A 13,421-nucleotide genomic window follows, 5' to 3' on the forward strand; every position below is an offset into this window, starting at 1 on the left:
CAGCATCCACTCAGAAACACTGCAGCAGTCAGGTTAATTAGACACCCGGGGAAGTCAGCAGTCGTTGACCTTTCAGAGCGCCAGTGTGGTCTGAATGGAGGAATTTGTGGAGTTTGTTCTCCCGGACAAAAGCAAAGAGAGCAATTATAAGATGGTGAGTCACTCGGGGCGTTTTTTAATATTAGGTTCCACTGATTTGCCCCCCGCCTCTCGGCTTCGACATTAGTAACGTTGACTGTATATCAGAAGAGGATGTAGTCACCATGGCGTCGTTGGAGCCGTCGCCATCTTGGTTTTTGCTCGTTGCCCTCTTGATTTTTTTGCAACCAAAAGAGGGTGGAGCTAATATCGAAATCTGGACAAGACGACCAACGTGTTTCTTTTAACTTTCATGAACGTGTAACAAATAGGATCATTTTCTCATCGACTTCTATACGATAACCAGAGGAGTCGCCCCCTGATGGCCAATTGAAAGAATGCAAGTTAAAACACTGGCACATTGGCTTCACTTTTTACAGAATCAAATTAAAATGTGTTGATGTTTTTTTGACTTATGGCAAGTTTTTAACTTTCCTGTGCCCCTTTTTCCGTCTCGCTCTCCCTCTTTCCCTCTTTCCCTCTCAGCCTGTGGTCTCAGTTCCCGTCGCTCTCATTCAATAAAGCAGAAGCTGCATGTTTTACTGCAGCTCCGACTGCGTTGCTCCAACTATTGTTTTAATAATCCTGCTGTCCCACTGCGATCAAACACAGTCGCCACCTCTTCTGCGGTAACCCCCTGTGAATGCCAGGAGCCGGTTGGTCATTAGCCATTACTCTGATCGGATTTCTTACCTGGTTTATAGCCTCATAGGCAGACTGTCTTTTATTAGCAGCATCCAAAGAGGTCCCATAAAGTAGGAAGAGGAGAGGATCAGGTTTTACTTTATTACTTTTACCCACAGCATCTTTTACATTTACTTACCATGGGGAACACTTAAAATTATACTTTTAGGGATTGATGAAAGAACTTTGTTGCCTTCATGTTGAGTGTAAATGTACATTGTTAATTTTAATTGTTGGGTATTTGGCACGTTTTTCACTTCTTCGTACCTAAGCATCCTTTTTCCTGCAGTCATATTTGTCGTATCGATTCTGCTTTAATCAAGTCAACGAGCTACAGTCCATACGACGACATGGAAATGAGCATTTAATGCGTACACCTCATGGTGTTTATGAAGTGTTACTATGGTGATATGAAGAAAAAAGAAGAGAAAGACGGAAAAGGAAACAGTCCAAAATCATGAACAACTGCAAAAGAACGCAGGAAATAATCAGAAATGTATTCTTTTTAATCCCTGCATACACATCTCAGCTACTGGCTCGTTAAATCAAATTATAATGTTCTGGGCCGCAGCTGTGTTTTCCACACTGTGATACATGTCCCTGAAGCACATTGAACACGCTACATACGGTTTCCATCACTGCTTTTTTTAAATATGGTTAGTTTTGGAGTCGGCGAGGATTAGTTGATCGGACGAAACAAGACGTTTTGGAGACGTCACGCAAAATGCAGTGTACTGATCCGGGAGCTGAGCCGGAAACAAACACACACATAGTGACTCCTCATTGGCCAATGAGGAGATTGCAATGACGCTCACTGACTCTTTTGAGAAAGAGGACGTGTTTGTAGCATGAACTCTGTCTGTAGTGATGACAGGATAAAGCTCGCTATCATCGGACACACACACACACACGCACACACACACACACACACACACACACACACACACACACACACACACACACACACACACACACACCTCCCTCTGCTTCCACACAGCACACTCAGCTTGTAAACTTCATAGCATTTTACCAGCAGACATGTTGCTAGGAAACCAGGAGGTGATTAAAATGACGCACACACACACACACACACACATACACACACACACAACCAAAAAACTCCCATGGCGTATGGAAAGAGAGCAGTAGCAGTTTAACAAGACGTGTGTGTGTGTGTGTGTGTGTGTGTGTGTGTGTGTGTGTGTTGTGGTAAACATCAAAGTGTCTACTCTGTCCTGGTGCTCGTGTCTTATTCTAAAACTTCAAAATGCTGACTCACACTCCTCCCTCTCTACCTGCAGCCACCGTTTCGTTACTCACCGCCTCTAAAGATGTATGATTTCTTTTCTTTTTCAACTTAAATGTTAAGTTAGAAAAGTTTGGTGGACTTTCTCCTAATGAGGTGACTTTGCAGCTCACCTCTGAAAGGGCCTTAATTGAAAGCATACATACAACATTCACATCTGGTAAACCCGTCGTCATTATAGGCTCTTTTTGTGTGTGTGACAAAAATGCCCAAATAAACAGAATTTTATTTTGATAAAAAGACCTCTTAAGGATTTTGTATCGCACTTCCATGAATTTGGGGACCGGCAAGTGACCGATTAATAGCATCAGTAGAGTGAAATGAGCAGAATGCCCCTTTAGACCTTTTGGAAAAGTCAGCAGGACGGTGATGTCTAAATATATTGTTCATTCAGGACATTTATATTGAGTTTGTCCCGTATATTTCATCCTTAAATTGCGATGATGTGATGTGGGGTTATTATGATGCTTGTGACTAGTGTTCCTGCAGCCCCGCACTGGCATTTATGTCCTTAAAATACTTTCTGCAGCTCACGTAGACTAAACAATGCCGTACCTGGGAGATGCTCTTAAAAATGTCTTCATTGTGTTTTAGGGAACCTCCTTTAAAATTGCACTCTGTCCTCATCGCCGGCTACTCGATTACGCGTATTTTCTGCAGCGGCCGTCTCCTTTCTCAGGAGGGATACCGGAGATGAGCCGTTGGTTCCGCCCATCTTTTATTTCAGGGTAGAAAACTCACCGACTGGAGACAAATTATGCCCCACAGTTGCCAGAGCGACGTCGTCCAGCAGCCTGTAATAACCGGTTCTGTCAGGAAGCGTTCAAATGTTTTGGGGAAGCTCTTTGAAAGGGCGATTTATAAGCTACCAGTTACTTCCTGTTGGAAGACCTCCCTGAAGGTCCTCGAGGTTGCTCTGAAAATGTGAGTTCATTCTGCTTTTTGACGCTTTCTTGGCTGTTTGATGAGTTGTTTTGTTTCCCCCCCCCCTCAGAATTTGAATGGAGCTTCAGTCAGGACCTTTCGGCCATCTTGGTGAAACAGGAGGAGCCTGATGTGGGTCAAAGGTTAGATCCCCAGCCTCTCGAAGGCCCGCCTCTCATATTAAGCCCCGCCCCCCCACACAGAGGTTCGCCATGGAAACGCACGGTTAGCATCCATCCGGCAAAGAGACGCTACGAGTGTTGTTGTTGTTGACCGCTTAGCTCATCAGCAGTTTTGTTGTTGTCTCTGCAGGAGCCGAGTCAAGACGGCGTGAAGTCAGTCGCCATCAAAGATGAACCCAAAGAGATTGGACAGTACCTCAGCCTGCCCAGCGGTACGTACACACACACACACACACACACACACACACACACACACACACAGTGGTATCAGTTCATCGTAGAAGCCGTCGTTCAACCCCCTCCTCTCCTCTCAGACGACGCTCTCCAGCTCCCGCCCACCCCTCCCAGCAGTAACCACGGCGACAGCGACGGCTCCCTCCCTCCGTCCTCCCCACACCTCGCTCTGCCACCGTCTTCCCCTCAACCACAGCAGAGGCCAGGAGGTCGAGCCTCCTCCTCTTCCTCCTCGTCCTCCTCCTCCTCCTCCACAGCCATCTCTTCCTCACCTCTGCTCACCGCGCCACACGTGAGTAAAAAAGTCCACGTCTTTAAGCTCAACTTCAAGCTCCTTTAATTCATTATTTTCCCACACGGATTGGACAGAACATATCGTTGAATGAACTACGGGGAAATAATACAGAGTGGGTCGCATTTCGCTGTGTGAACCAGCCGTTATCATGAGGTTAAATCTGTCTCACGAAATGAGACAAATGTAATTAAATCCAATCAATTCAGTGTCTGGCTTTGTCTGTCTGGTTTTCTCGCATGAATCACATTTGTTTGAATGCCATAACGTAATGCCTTATGACCAAATGTTCAACGTCAGCAAAAAAACGCTTGACTCGGTAGTGACACATCTGCATTGCTGTAAAATCACAGCACAGAGTAGCTGTGTGGTTCACAGGAATGGCTGAGGAGTCAGTTGGCCTGCAGGCTTTTTTTTATTATTAAAAACATAAATTGTTGATAACGGTTGTAAATATATTGAAAAAGCTCTTTGTTTCTCGGTGCAGAAGCTGCAGGGTTCAGGACCCCTCTTGCTGACGGAGGAAGAGAAGAGGACCCTGGTGGCTGAGGGCTACCCGGTACCCAACAAACTTCCTCTCACTAAGAGCGAAGAAAAGGCACTGAAGAGGGTCCGACGGAAGATTAAAAACAAGGTAACATTTACCGATAAACCTCAGTTGTGACTCTGAATGACTTCTATTCTGAGAGTGAAGCGGAGCCTTTTCTCACACGAGAGATGAAAACAGAAACATAATTGATGAACAAACAAAGCATCTTTTGAGGCCGCACTCGGGCGTGTAGCTCCGACAAGAGTTTGTGGAATACACAGACTGATATTTTTCTGTTTTTGTCCCCAGATCTCAGCTCAGGAGAGTCGGAGGAAGAAGAAAGAGTACGTGGAATGTCTGGAGAAAAAGTAAGCTTTGGAAAACATCTTTGTCCCTGTGTTTCCATTTCTTTTCCACTCCTTTTTGGTTTACCTTTAAATCTGGCTGACCTTTTGTGATTTTCATCCCTTTTCTCTTCCTCATTAAAGTCCCCTCAAATAGTTTTAAAAGAAACTTTACTAAGTACATCAGCGGCCACAAGATTTAGAATAGTTCAAATTCTTGAATTCTTTGAACAGATTCTTCAACCTCTGGCTTCATCCTGCTGTTATTGGCAAAGTGACAAAAAATTGAAGGATACAGATTTTTCTTAAAGTCAATAAATGATGTGAAAATGGACATTCCCTCTCAAAGTGCTCCGCTGTTCTGTACGCATCATTTATCGTCGATGTTTTTCAGTTTTCGGATTTTTTTCAAATGCAATTTGTCATTGAATCAGAACTAAATCATTGAGTGTTGTGCTGCTGCATTAATTACTGTTATTTCAACTCAGCGTCCTGTCACTCCAACTTAGTGGTTACATAGAAATGTCTACGCAAGGAATGAGTGCATTTCTTCTTCCACTTCTCCGAGCCGTCTAACGCTGTGTTTAGGAGTGTTGCCTTTGGGCCAGACAGCAGGCCGCTGAGGTTTCCCCTCCAGTTGAATCTCACCGTCGGCCTTTTTTATACATAAGTGTGTGCTTTTTATGTGGAGAAAAGAAAAGAACATGAAAACCTGGCAGTTGAAGGTTGTTTTTGTATTTAGAGCTGAGCTCTAAGGCGATTGGACTGGAGGGATCAGCCGTGTTAGGCTTTAAGGTCCAGATGAACTCACGATACTTAGGATGTATTTCGTCTTCTATCCTTCCTTATTCGGACCATTCCTCGCTGTGGCAGGACTCCAGTAACCTGCTGAACACATGGGGAGTGAAGGAGAGGGTGAACATGTGGGCTTGCTTATTTCTGAGCAAAAAGTACCCAAAGAGGTGCAAGCAGGTGGAGACAAAATGTCCTATTAGTCCCATCACAGCGGGGTTAGGTGAGTTGAGCTCTTTTGACTGAATCGATGCGTCTAAAAGTAGCAATCGCTCCCTTTCTTTGTGTCCGTGTTTCTGTTTGGACATGAGGACGGGATTATTAGAGGAGCTCTGCAGAGCGAAACCAGCAGGATGACTCGCTGAAAGGAATGTGCATGAATGAGCCGTCTTCAGACCAAACACACAGGCGGAGATCAGGAGGATTACGAGGAACAGATTAAGAGGATGCTCAGTCGATGTCAGATACAGGAGGCAGAGAACATCCTGCAAATCCATCCGAGTGCAAAATAGGATCGATACGCCGGAATGATTTTCAAAACGTCTTTTAGTTTGTAAAGATATTGTGCAAAACGTAAAGACGTGAGACTTCTACACGTTTGGTAATTCAGCTTTGATGAGTGATTTTTAATTAAAAGATCAGTAAATGAACGTTATGTGCAGATGTGGACCTGCACTGAAAGCTAACAATCTGTCTGTGTGTGTGTGTGTGTGTGTGTGTGTGTGTGTGTGTGTGTGTGTATCAGGGTGGACAGCTACACGTCAGAAAACAGCGACCTGTGGATAAAAGTAGAAAACCTGGAGACCGCCAACAGGTGAGGCTCACACACACACACACACACACACACACACACACACACACACACACACACACAACTCTTTATGCTCTGGATGTAGAAACCTTCTTCATATGTTACTCTGAGAGAATTATAGGAGTCTAAACATGAATTTGTCTGCTCCATAAGCAAAGTGTAGACTCACCCTGCTCCTCTGTTATTATGACAATATGAAACCAATCTGCTATTATCCAGGAGTGGGTGGGTGGGTGTGGTGGAGGAGAGGGCTGAGGGGGGGTCTGTCTCTATGTCTGTCTGTCTGTGGCAGCCTGAGCCTGTCATTACAGCTGAAAGTTAACAGTAGCTTTCATCATGGAAGGCAACCCCCTCCCTTCCTACCACACACACACACACCCACACACACACACACACACACACACACACACACACACACACACTGGTGAATATGTTAAACCACCGCACAGAGGAACAATGAGTTGGCACAAACTGGGGAACATGAGTCAGTTTGCTCACTCACATAAAGTCAAGAATATGTGCAGGGCTAAAACAGAACGTTTTTTTTAACGAATGAACTCTTCATTCCTAAAAAAAAATCCCCAAATGCAGTTATTAGTGGTCCTTTTGTTCTCCACTTCGCACTACTGGTTCATCTGTCGTACAGAAATAAAGCCCACCTCCAAAAAGTCTTTGAATTCGGATTGATCCGATGGGCTTTCTTCGCCGGAGGCACATTGATAGTGATTTAAAATGTGCCGAGCTTAGCACAAACTCTGGAAGCAGAGGGAAACTGCTGGGGGGAAAAAGTCCCTGTAATGAATTCAGTCGAATTTTCCATTCTAGTGCTGAATATTCACACACACGATCATCAGAGTCAACCTGCATGGGAGCGCTGTATATTTAAAGCAGCAATAACTTTAACGGTTAATCTCCGTGGTTTTACACCAGTGATGCTGGTCAGATCTGAACCATCGGATGAACCAAAGGATCCACCTGAATGTCTGACCCACCAGTTCATCATCTGGTTTAGAGTCTAACACAGCAATGCATGGACTTGTGACGGCTGTTTAACAGCAGTATCTGGCCCTCTGTCTCCACCTAGTGGTCGGAGTGGGTCCTCACAGCCTCTGGCGGCTCATACCATCAGAACCCTGCTCTCCAGATCCCACCGATATACTTTATCCTACTGGTTTCACTGGTGCAGTCGGTCCAACTCCACTGGCCTCTTGACTCACTCTGGCTTATTGACACAGCAACAACAAATAAAGTGGATGACATTGACTTTAAAGTACACAAAGAGAGAAATGACCTGATCGTCCTCAGCCTTCCTTGCTCTTTAATGATCTCTGTTTCTGTCCCTTCAGGTCTCTCCTGCAGAAGCTCCAGAAGATCCAATCGTTGGTTTCAGGAAAGGTTGTCTCCCGTTCTTGTAAAATGGCTTCAACTCAAACCGGGACGTGCCTCATGGTAAATGTGGTTGTTATTAAAGGGGATTTATTAACCTCTGATCTCAAAGAAAATGCCAAAAGATTAGTTCAGCTCAGTGTGTTGATGTTGGTGATTGTTCATGAAGTGTGTTGCTCCTCTCTGTGTGCAGATGGTGGCCGTGTGCTTCGTGCTGGTGCTGGGCTCCTTCTCTCCTTGCCTCTCCCCTCTCTCCTTCCTCACTCACACCTCCTCTGTGTCCTCATCCTCCTCTTCCTCCCACCCTTCCTCCTCTCCTCCTCTTCCGTCAGCGGACCTCTACACCACCAGTCAGGGTAGGTCTTCAAATATGTCCCTTATTATTCAACACTATTATAGTAATGTAATGCACCCATAAACTGTAATACATTTCAACAACCCTTAAGAGAAGGAGGCTGAACTTCAGTACTAGATTAGATGGAGGACAGGAGCAATAACCTGTGAAAGACCACGTTTTATTAAATAAACGCTGTGTCTTCTAACGGCAAAAAAATACACCTCCAAAATAAAAGCACATGACGTAAGATGATGGATAAAGATCCCACAGGTTCAGTCTTAACGAGGACGCAACTTTCCCTCCTCGCTGCATTCCACTTCCCTATAAATTCACTTCCTTTCACCACTGACAAGTGGGAAACCCCGTTTGTAATCAGAGGCCAGGTTGGGAGTTTAAGATTCTGGCCCGCTAGTGACCCCTAGAGGCGGAAGAGTTCATTACAACCTCAGAATGACACGAGTGACATGAGAATGACACCCGGTGTGTTTGTGCGTTGCAGTCCGTTCCCGCAGCCTGCTCTTCTACAACGAAGAGGCTCCGCTGGAGGAGAGTTCAGTAACGTCAGACGAGGGCCGGCTACAGTCAGACAGCCGCATCCCGACGAGCCGATACACAGCTGACGCTCACAACCAGACAACTGGGCCCGAGTCAGACCGGAGGTAGAACATGTTTATATTCGTGTGGTCTTTTCGCATCTTTTTATTGTGTTCTCGATATCAACAGAGTGCCTCTCTTCTCTCCTCAGAGAAACAAAACCAGAAGGAGTCTCCGGGTTTTCTGACACAGCTTGACCCCGCCTCCCGTGAATTCTAACCTCTGACCCCTTAAAAGTCCCGAAGCCACCAGATTCCTGTCAAACTGGACCCGGATCTCAGTCCACCGTCATCCCTTCTGATGAGACACAAGACCCCACAGCCGGTATACTGCGTGAACAGACTCTGCTACACCTGAATACACTTGATTTTAAAGAGACCATCTTCTTGACATTTCTATATATAGTATCTATTCATGCTTAGTTGAAAAAGTTACAAACATAGGGCCTTAATTCAAAACGCACAGATGCAATTTGTAGCATTTTAACAAATATATCACCACAAACTAGTCCGACCAAGAAGAAGATAAGAGCCACTTCAGCTTCAAGAAAGTTTCATCTCCTCTCGTCATGACTGAAGAAACACAGAACGACACACATGGACATAAATACATCTATATGGATACTTGACGGATATGTTATGTATTTTATGTATTGCATGTATTTTACTTCTAATGCGCAGTCAAATGGCTGCAACTAATGATTAGTTTGGTTATTGTTGTGATTAATTAATCAATTAATCCTCACATTAGAGAAGCGGGAGTCTTTTCTTGACTCGTTTCTGTCAATCAACTAATCGAACAATCGTTTCAGCTCCATGTTACGAAACTAACTCCTTTTAAAAGGAAGCTGTGCCATTTTAAAAGTGCCTTTCACTTACTTCAGAAATATATACGACCAACTTGGCCTTAAACCTAAAGCTCACGCTTTGAACCAGGAGCCGTAACGCTAACTAGAACACAGACCGTTTATTTTACACCTTAAACTGGATCAATGTCCACTTTTTAAATTCATCTCTGAAGTAATTCAGCATCATTTGGGAGGGGCCACATCTTCATATCAAGGGACCGTTAAAGGGGTCCTGACAGAGGTTGGGAAACATGACATAAAAGTATTTTTATGGAATTCAAAATTGTATATGTAATATATTTGCAGCATCAAAAAAGAGCATATTTAATGTATGCAACAAAAAAAAAAAGAAATACTGAACGTGTTTTTAAAGTTAGTTTGTCATTGTCTTGTTTTTGTTTTTCTAAATAATGTTTACAAAAAAAACAAAATACAACGTATAATATATTCAGAGCATCAAAAAAAAGAGCATATTTATTTTATGCAAGAAAAAAAAATGGAATTGTACGTTGTATTTTTTAGGATGATGAAGTTTTACATGATGGTGTGTAGTTGACATGCCGTTTCATGGAGTGTAAAACTTTGACGTGATCTGTTCGTGTCTTTTAACTGTAATACAGTGTTTATGTTGCACTGCTGTCGCATGAGAAGCTCTTTTTTGTTTTAATAATGAATTAAAACCTGTCCAACTAAACTCATTTTTAGGTCTCTTGACCTAGAAACCCACAGAAATTCATCGCAAATAAACCGCAGAATTTTAAATAATTAAAAAATTGCCAATAATGCTTAATGTAGATATATTTTTCCTGTCATAAACTCATAAGCTCGAACGAAGCCGCGGAGGAAACTTCTCACCATAGACGCTAAATGCGCTCAGGCGACAGCAGTGTATGTTGTATTTATTCCTGTTTGTAGAAAGTGTGTATATATTGATGAAGCCAATCAGGTGACCAATACATTCCAGGAACTAAAACACCACTAGCTTTGTTATCGTCAACATTTTTGAGATTTACAAAAAGTCTTTCTTCACCACTATTCTGACAATGTAAGAAAAAAACAAAAAAAGGATTTTAACTATTAAATGCCATGGTATTCCTTCAAATTCAAAGCTATGAAAACAGCCATTCCACTGTCCCGGTCCAAATCCTCAAGGACATAATTGCAATTCTGAGTTATGGTATACTCAGAAATCCTGTTTTTTGTTCCCCAAAACATTGCAATTAACACAGATTTCCTGTTTTTTTTTGTTTTTTTATTCATCTCTGTATCCATTTCATTTTGTGTCCCTCATACTGTGTGTGTGCGTACACACAAAAACATCATGTGACTGCAGCCCGTTGCACAAACATCCAGTTGTTCTCACCCGTAACAGTCTTAAAGCACCGGTGTACATAAGCAATGACGACCTAATGTGCAGTTGTTGTAAATAAGGGCCTTGTTTTTGTATTTGATTTTAACCCGTGGAAGCACTTGGGGAAGAAAAGAATTGGGAAAATAATGTGTAAAGATGGGAGGGGTGAAAAAATAAAAAGGGAGGGTGACTTTTTCCACTTGTAAAGAAACGTTGATAACACAGCAGCTGCACACAGTTCAAATCGACTTGAACCACCAGGGAGCGCTCGATTATTCCGACCTCTTTGTGAATATGTTCGAGGGGAAATAATCGAGCGCTTTCCAGGGTTTCCAGTTATTTCAAATGTGTTTGGGTTTAACGTTGTCTTGGTTTATTGTATAGCGTATTGCATGTTCCTCCATATAAAACTATGTTATCTTAGTGTAGTCAGTAGAGTAGAAACAAGCAAAATATAAAAAATCTGCATCAGCAACACTGTGTCTGTGGACTTTCTTGCTTCAAATGCAACGTTGATATAATTTTTGACTGGTTTGCTCTTGTCCCAGTCCTGATTTAGTCCCGTTTCCTGTTTTCAACCAGCAGTTCAGCTGAAATGTTTGAGTATTAGCTGTTTTCGGAGGTCCTCTGCCTGGCTGTCGCGGTCCTCGGGTCTCTGTTCGAGGCTCTCGGGCTGCTCCAGAGGGTCGGTTCTCTCCAGAGTCCAGGCGTCTAATCCGGACTGCAGGGAGGCGTTGTGGAGGACGCAGCAGGCCAGCAGGATGGACGAACTTCTCTCTGGAGAATACTGACAGGAGGAGGAGGAGACAAGACAGCTGGATGACCCTGCTTTCTGCGTGATGCACTGAAGGAGACGTTAGCTTAGCATAGCATACCTGCAGGTATCCTTTGGAGCCGTCCAAACATCTGAATCTGGTCTGGATGGCTCTGAAAGTTCTGTCCACTATCTCATGTGTCGCCGTGTGGGCCAGGTTATATTGAAACTCCGCAGGGGACTCCGGGCAGTCGACCGGGGTCATCAACCACTTCCTGAGAGGGTACCGACAGTCACCTAGGAAGCGGTAAAAGGGACATGAGTCCTTTTTCTGGACCTATTCGGACTAAAAGCGATGCAAGAATGTTGAAATCCACATCTCACCCAGCAGCCAGCCCTCCTCTGTGTCCTGCAGCTGTTTGAGGAGAGCAGATCTTTCGAGAACGTCCGTGTCTCTGAGGCCTCCTGGCCAGTGTGTCTCTGCGCTGAGCAGCAGCCCTCTGGCATCGCATGCCAGCAGACAGCCCACGGAGTGGAACCCCTTCTTGTTCACGTACGACGAGTCTTCGCTGTTGGGAGCTTTGATGGTGACCTGGAGACGGGAGGGAGGACGGTATCGGCGAGGCTGTCGCTTGCGTACAACGTGTTTAAAGTTTTAATGCAGTAGAATATAGTAAACCTGAACGCAGTCCAGCACCCCCAGCACTCCTGGGAATCCTGCCACCCTCTGGAACTGCTCTGTGCTGGAGGGATCTCTGCATGTGAAACATACATATTGCTATTGAATCTGTCTCACCATTCTTAATGTTTTTAATATTTTCATTGCCTACGTAGCAGCACCTGTTGAAGTTGATGAACTGGGGAGCTTTCTCCACCAGGGCTCTGGTCACGTTAGACACGCATCTCGACATGGACGCCTGGCTGATCCCGATAGTATCGCCCATAGACGTCTGGAAGGAGCCAGATGTGTAGAAGCCCAAGGCGGCCAACACCTGGACCTCCGGACTGATGGCTCTGGACCGCTGCGTGCGTCTGCAGAGGGCCTGACGCACAGAAACACATTGAAACGAACGGCTCGCTGGATGAGATTGTTCACAAACGGAGGATGAGCACTCACACACTCACCTCTCTGAGCAGTTCCACCAAATACAGAATAAACTCTCGGGGGAAGCCGAACTGCGAGAGGAGGACCGTGTCTGGGACCGAGCCCAGGTCGAAGCGGTCCAGGGTCTTGTGGCCTCGACCATGTAAGAGTAGATCACAGTCCAAGATGGCTATGGGGATCGCCATGCTGTGGGCACCAACACATGCATGTCAATAAAGTTGTATTCTGGTTTGACATTTGTTGTGAATTATTTCCACAAAAACGTTGTATGAACGTACGTTTGTATGAATTGTACATCCTTATGTATGTGATACATGTGATAGTATAATATAGAGATGTTAGCAGTTTAATTTTCTTGAATGGAGCACTTCATGGCTGAAAATTGTGGGCGGTTATAACTTAACAGCCCGGAAAACCTGTCTTCATGTTTTAAAGCTAACGTTAGTCAAATAAAGCCAACGCGATAGCTAACTAGCATCTGAGCTTCTCTAACTTCAGCTAACTACACGTGCTTGTGGAGACAAATCCACTCACACACTCAATAGCTGAATATTTGTAGCGTTAAATGAAACTTAAAGAATAATTAATTATGTTTGTATTGTTGAGGAAAGGGCTCTTACCTTTAACACAGAAGTCATGCAGCTTTGTCGACCAAAACAAACCACAGGAACACACATCTTGCGACGCACATTCGCACATTCGACAGAATATTGTTTGTGTGTGCAGATTATCGTTTTAAAGAAGAAAACAAATAAATTAATATGTTTAATGTTCTCATAAAACACACGAGGTGTTAAGTCATTTTTATATA

General features: G+C 44.1%; 2 protein-coding genes across 2 annotated transcripts in view; one reads left to right on the top strand and one right to left on the bottom strand.

The window, feature by feature from the left end:
• The window catches only part of creb3l1 (cAMP responsive element binding protein 3-like 1), a gene marked incomplete at both ends in the record, with an annotated part of 19,181 nt that extends 10,431 nt beyond the window's left edge, over window positions 1-8,750 (top strand). The window contains 10 exons of the mRNA XM_079236863.1: window positions 3,123-3,277; window positions 3,365-3,446; window positions 3,549-3,760; window positions 4,248-4,394; window positions 4,599-4,657; window positions 6,171-6,239; window positions 7,583-7,685; window positions 7,816-7,978; window positions 8,459-8,618; window positions 8,705-8,750. Coding sequence (XP_079092989.1) covers window positions 3,123-3,277; window positions 3,365-3,446; window positions 3,549-3,760; window positions 4,248-4,394; window positions 4,599-4,657; window positions 6,171-6,239; window positions 7,583-7,685; window positions 7,816-7,978; window positions 8,459-8,618; window positions 8,705-8,750 — 1,196 coding nt within the window. The remainder of the gene's footprint in view (window positions 1-3,122; window positions 3,278-3,364; window positions 3,447-3,548; window positions 3,761-4,247; window positions 4,395-4,598; window positions 4,658-6,170; window positions 6,240-7,582; window positions 7,686-7,815; window positions 7,979-8,458; window positions 8,619-8,704) is intronic.
• Window positions 8,751-9,007: 257 nt separating this feature from the next.
• On the bottom strand, window positions 9,008-12,510 carry harbi1 (harbinger transposase derived 1). Its single transcript, XM_079236563.1, has 5 exons — window positions 12,346-12,510; window positions 12,185-12,260; window positions 11,890-12,097; window positions 11,627-11,802; window positions 9,008-11,538 (listed from the first exon to the last, which is right to left on the bottom strand). The coding sequence occupies exons 1-5, from the start codon at window positions 12,447-12,449 to the stop codon at window positions 11,338-11,340; spliced, it is 765 nt and encodes a 254-aa protein (XP_079092689.1). The 5' UTR covers window positions 12,450-12,510; the 3' UTR covers window positions 9,008-11,337.
• Between the last annotated feature and the right edge of the window lie 911 nt (window positions 12,511-13,421).

This window comes from Taurulus bubalis (genome assembly GCF_910589615.1).
Source record: "Taurulus bubalis genome assembly, chromosome: 21".
In the NCBI taxonomy this organism is placed as follows: Eukaryota; Metazoa; Chordata; class Actinopteri; order Perciformes; family Cottidae; genus Taurulus; species Taurulus bubalis.

What these genes read in the sequence shown, in the direction of transcription:
- harbi1 (XM_079236563.1), bottom strand. Translation starts at nt 12,449, where the DNA reads ATGGGCGATACTATCGGGATCAGCCAGGCGTCCATGTCGAGATGCGTG. An exon ending in AGAGGAGGGCTGGCTGCTGG is followed by an intron (nt 11,803 to 11,889) that starts GTGAGATGTGGA and finishes ACCGCTTCCTAG; the next exon opens with GTGACTGTCGGTACCCTCTC. An exon ending in GCTCCAAAGGATACCTGCAG is followed by an intron (nt 11,539 to 11,626) that starts GTATGCTATGCT and finishes TCCTCCTGTCAG; the next exon opens with TATTCTCCAGAGAGAAGTTC.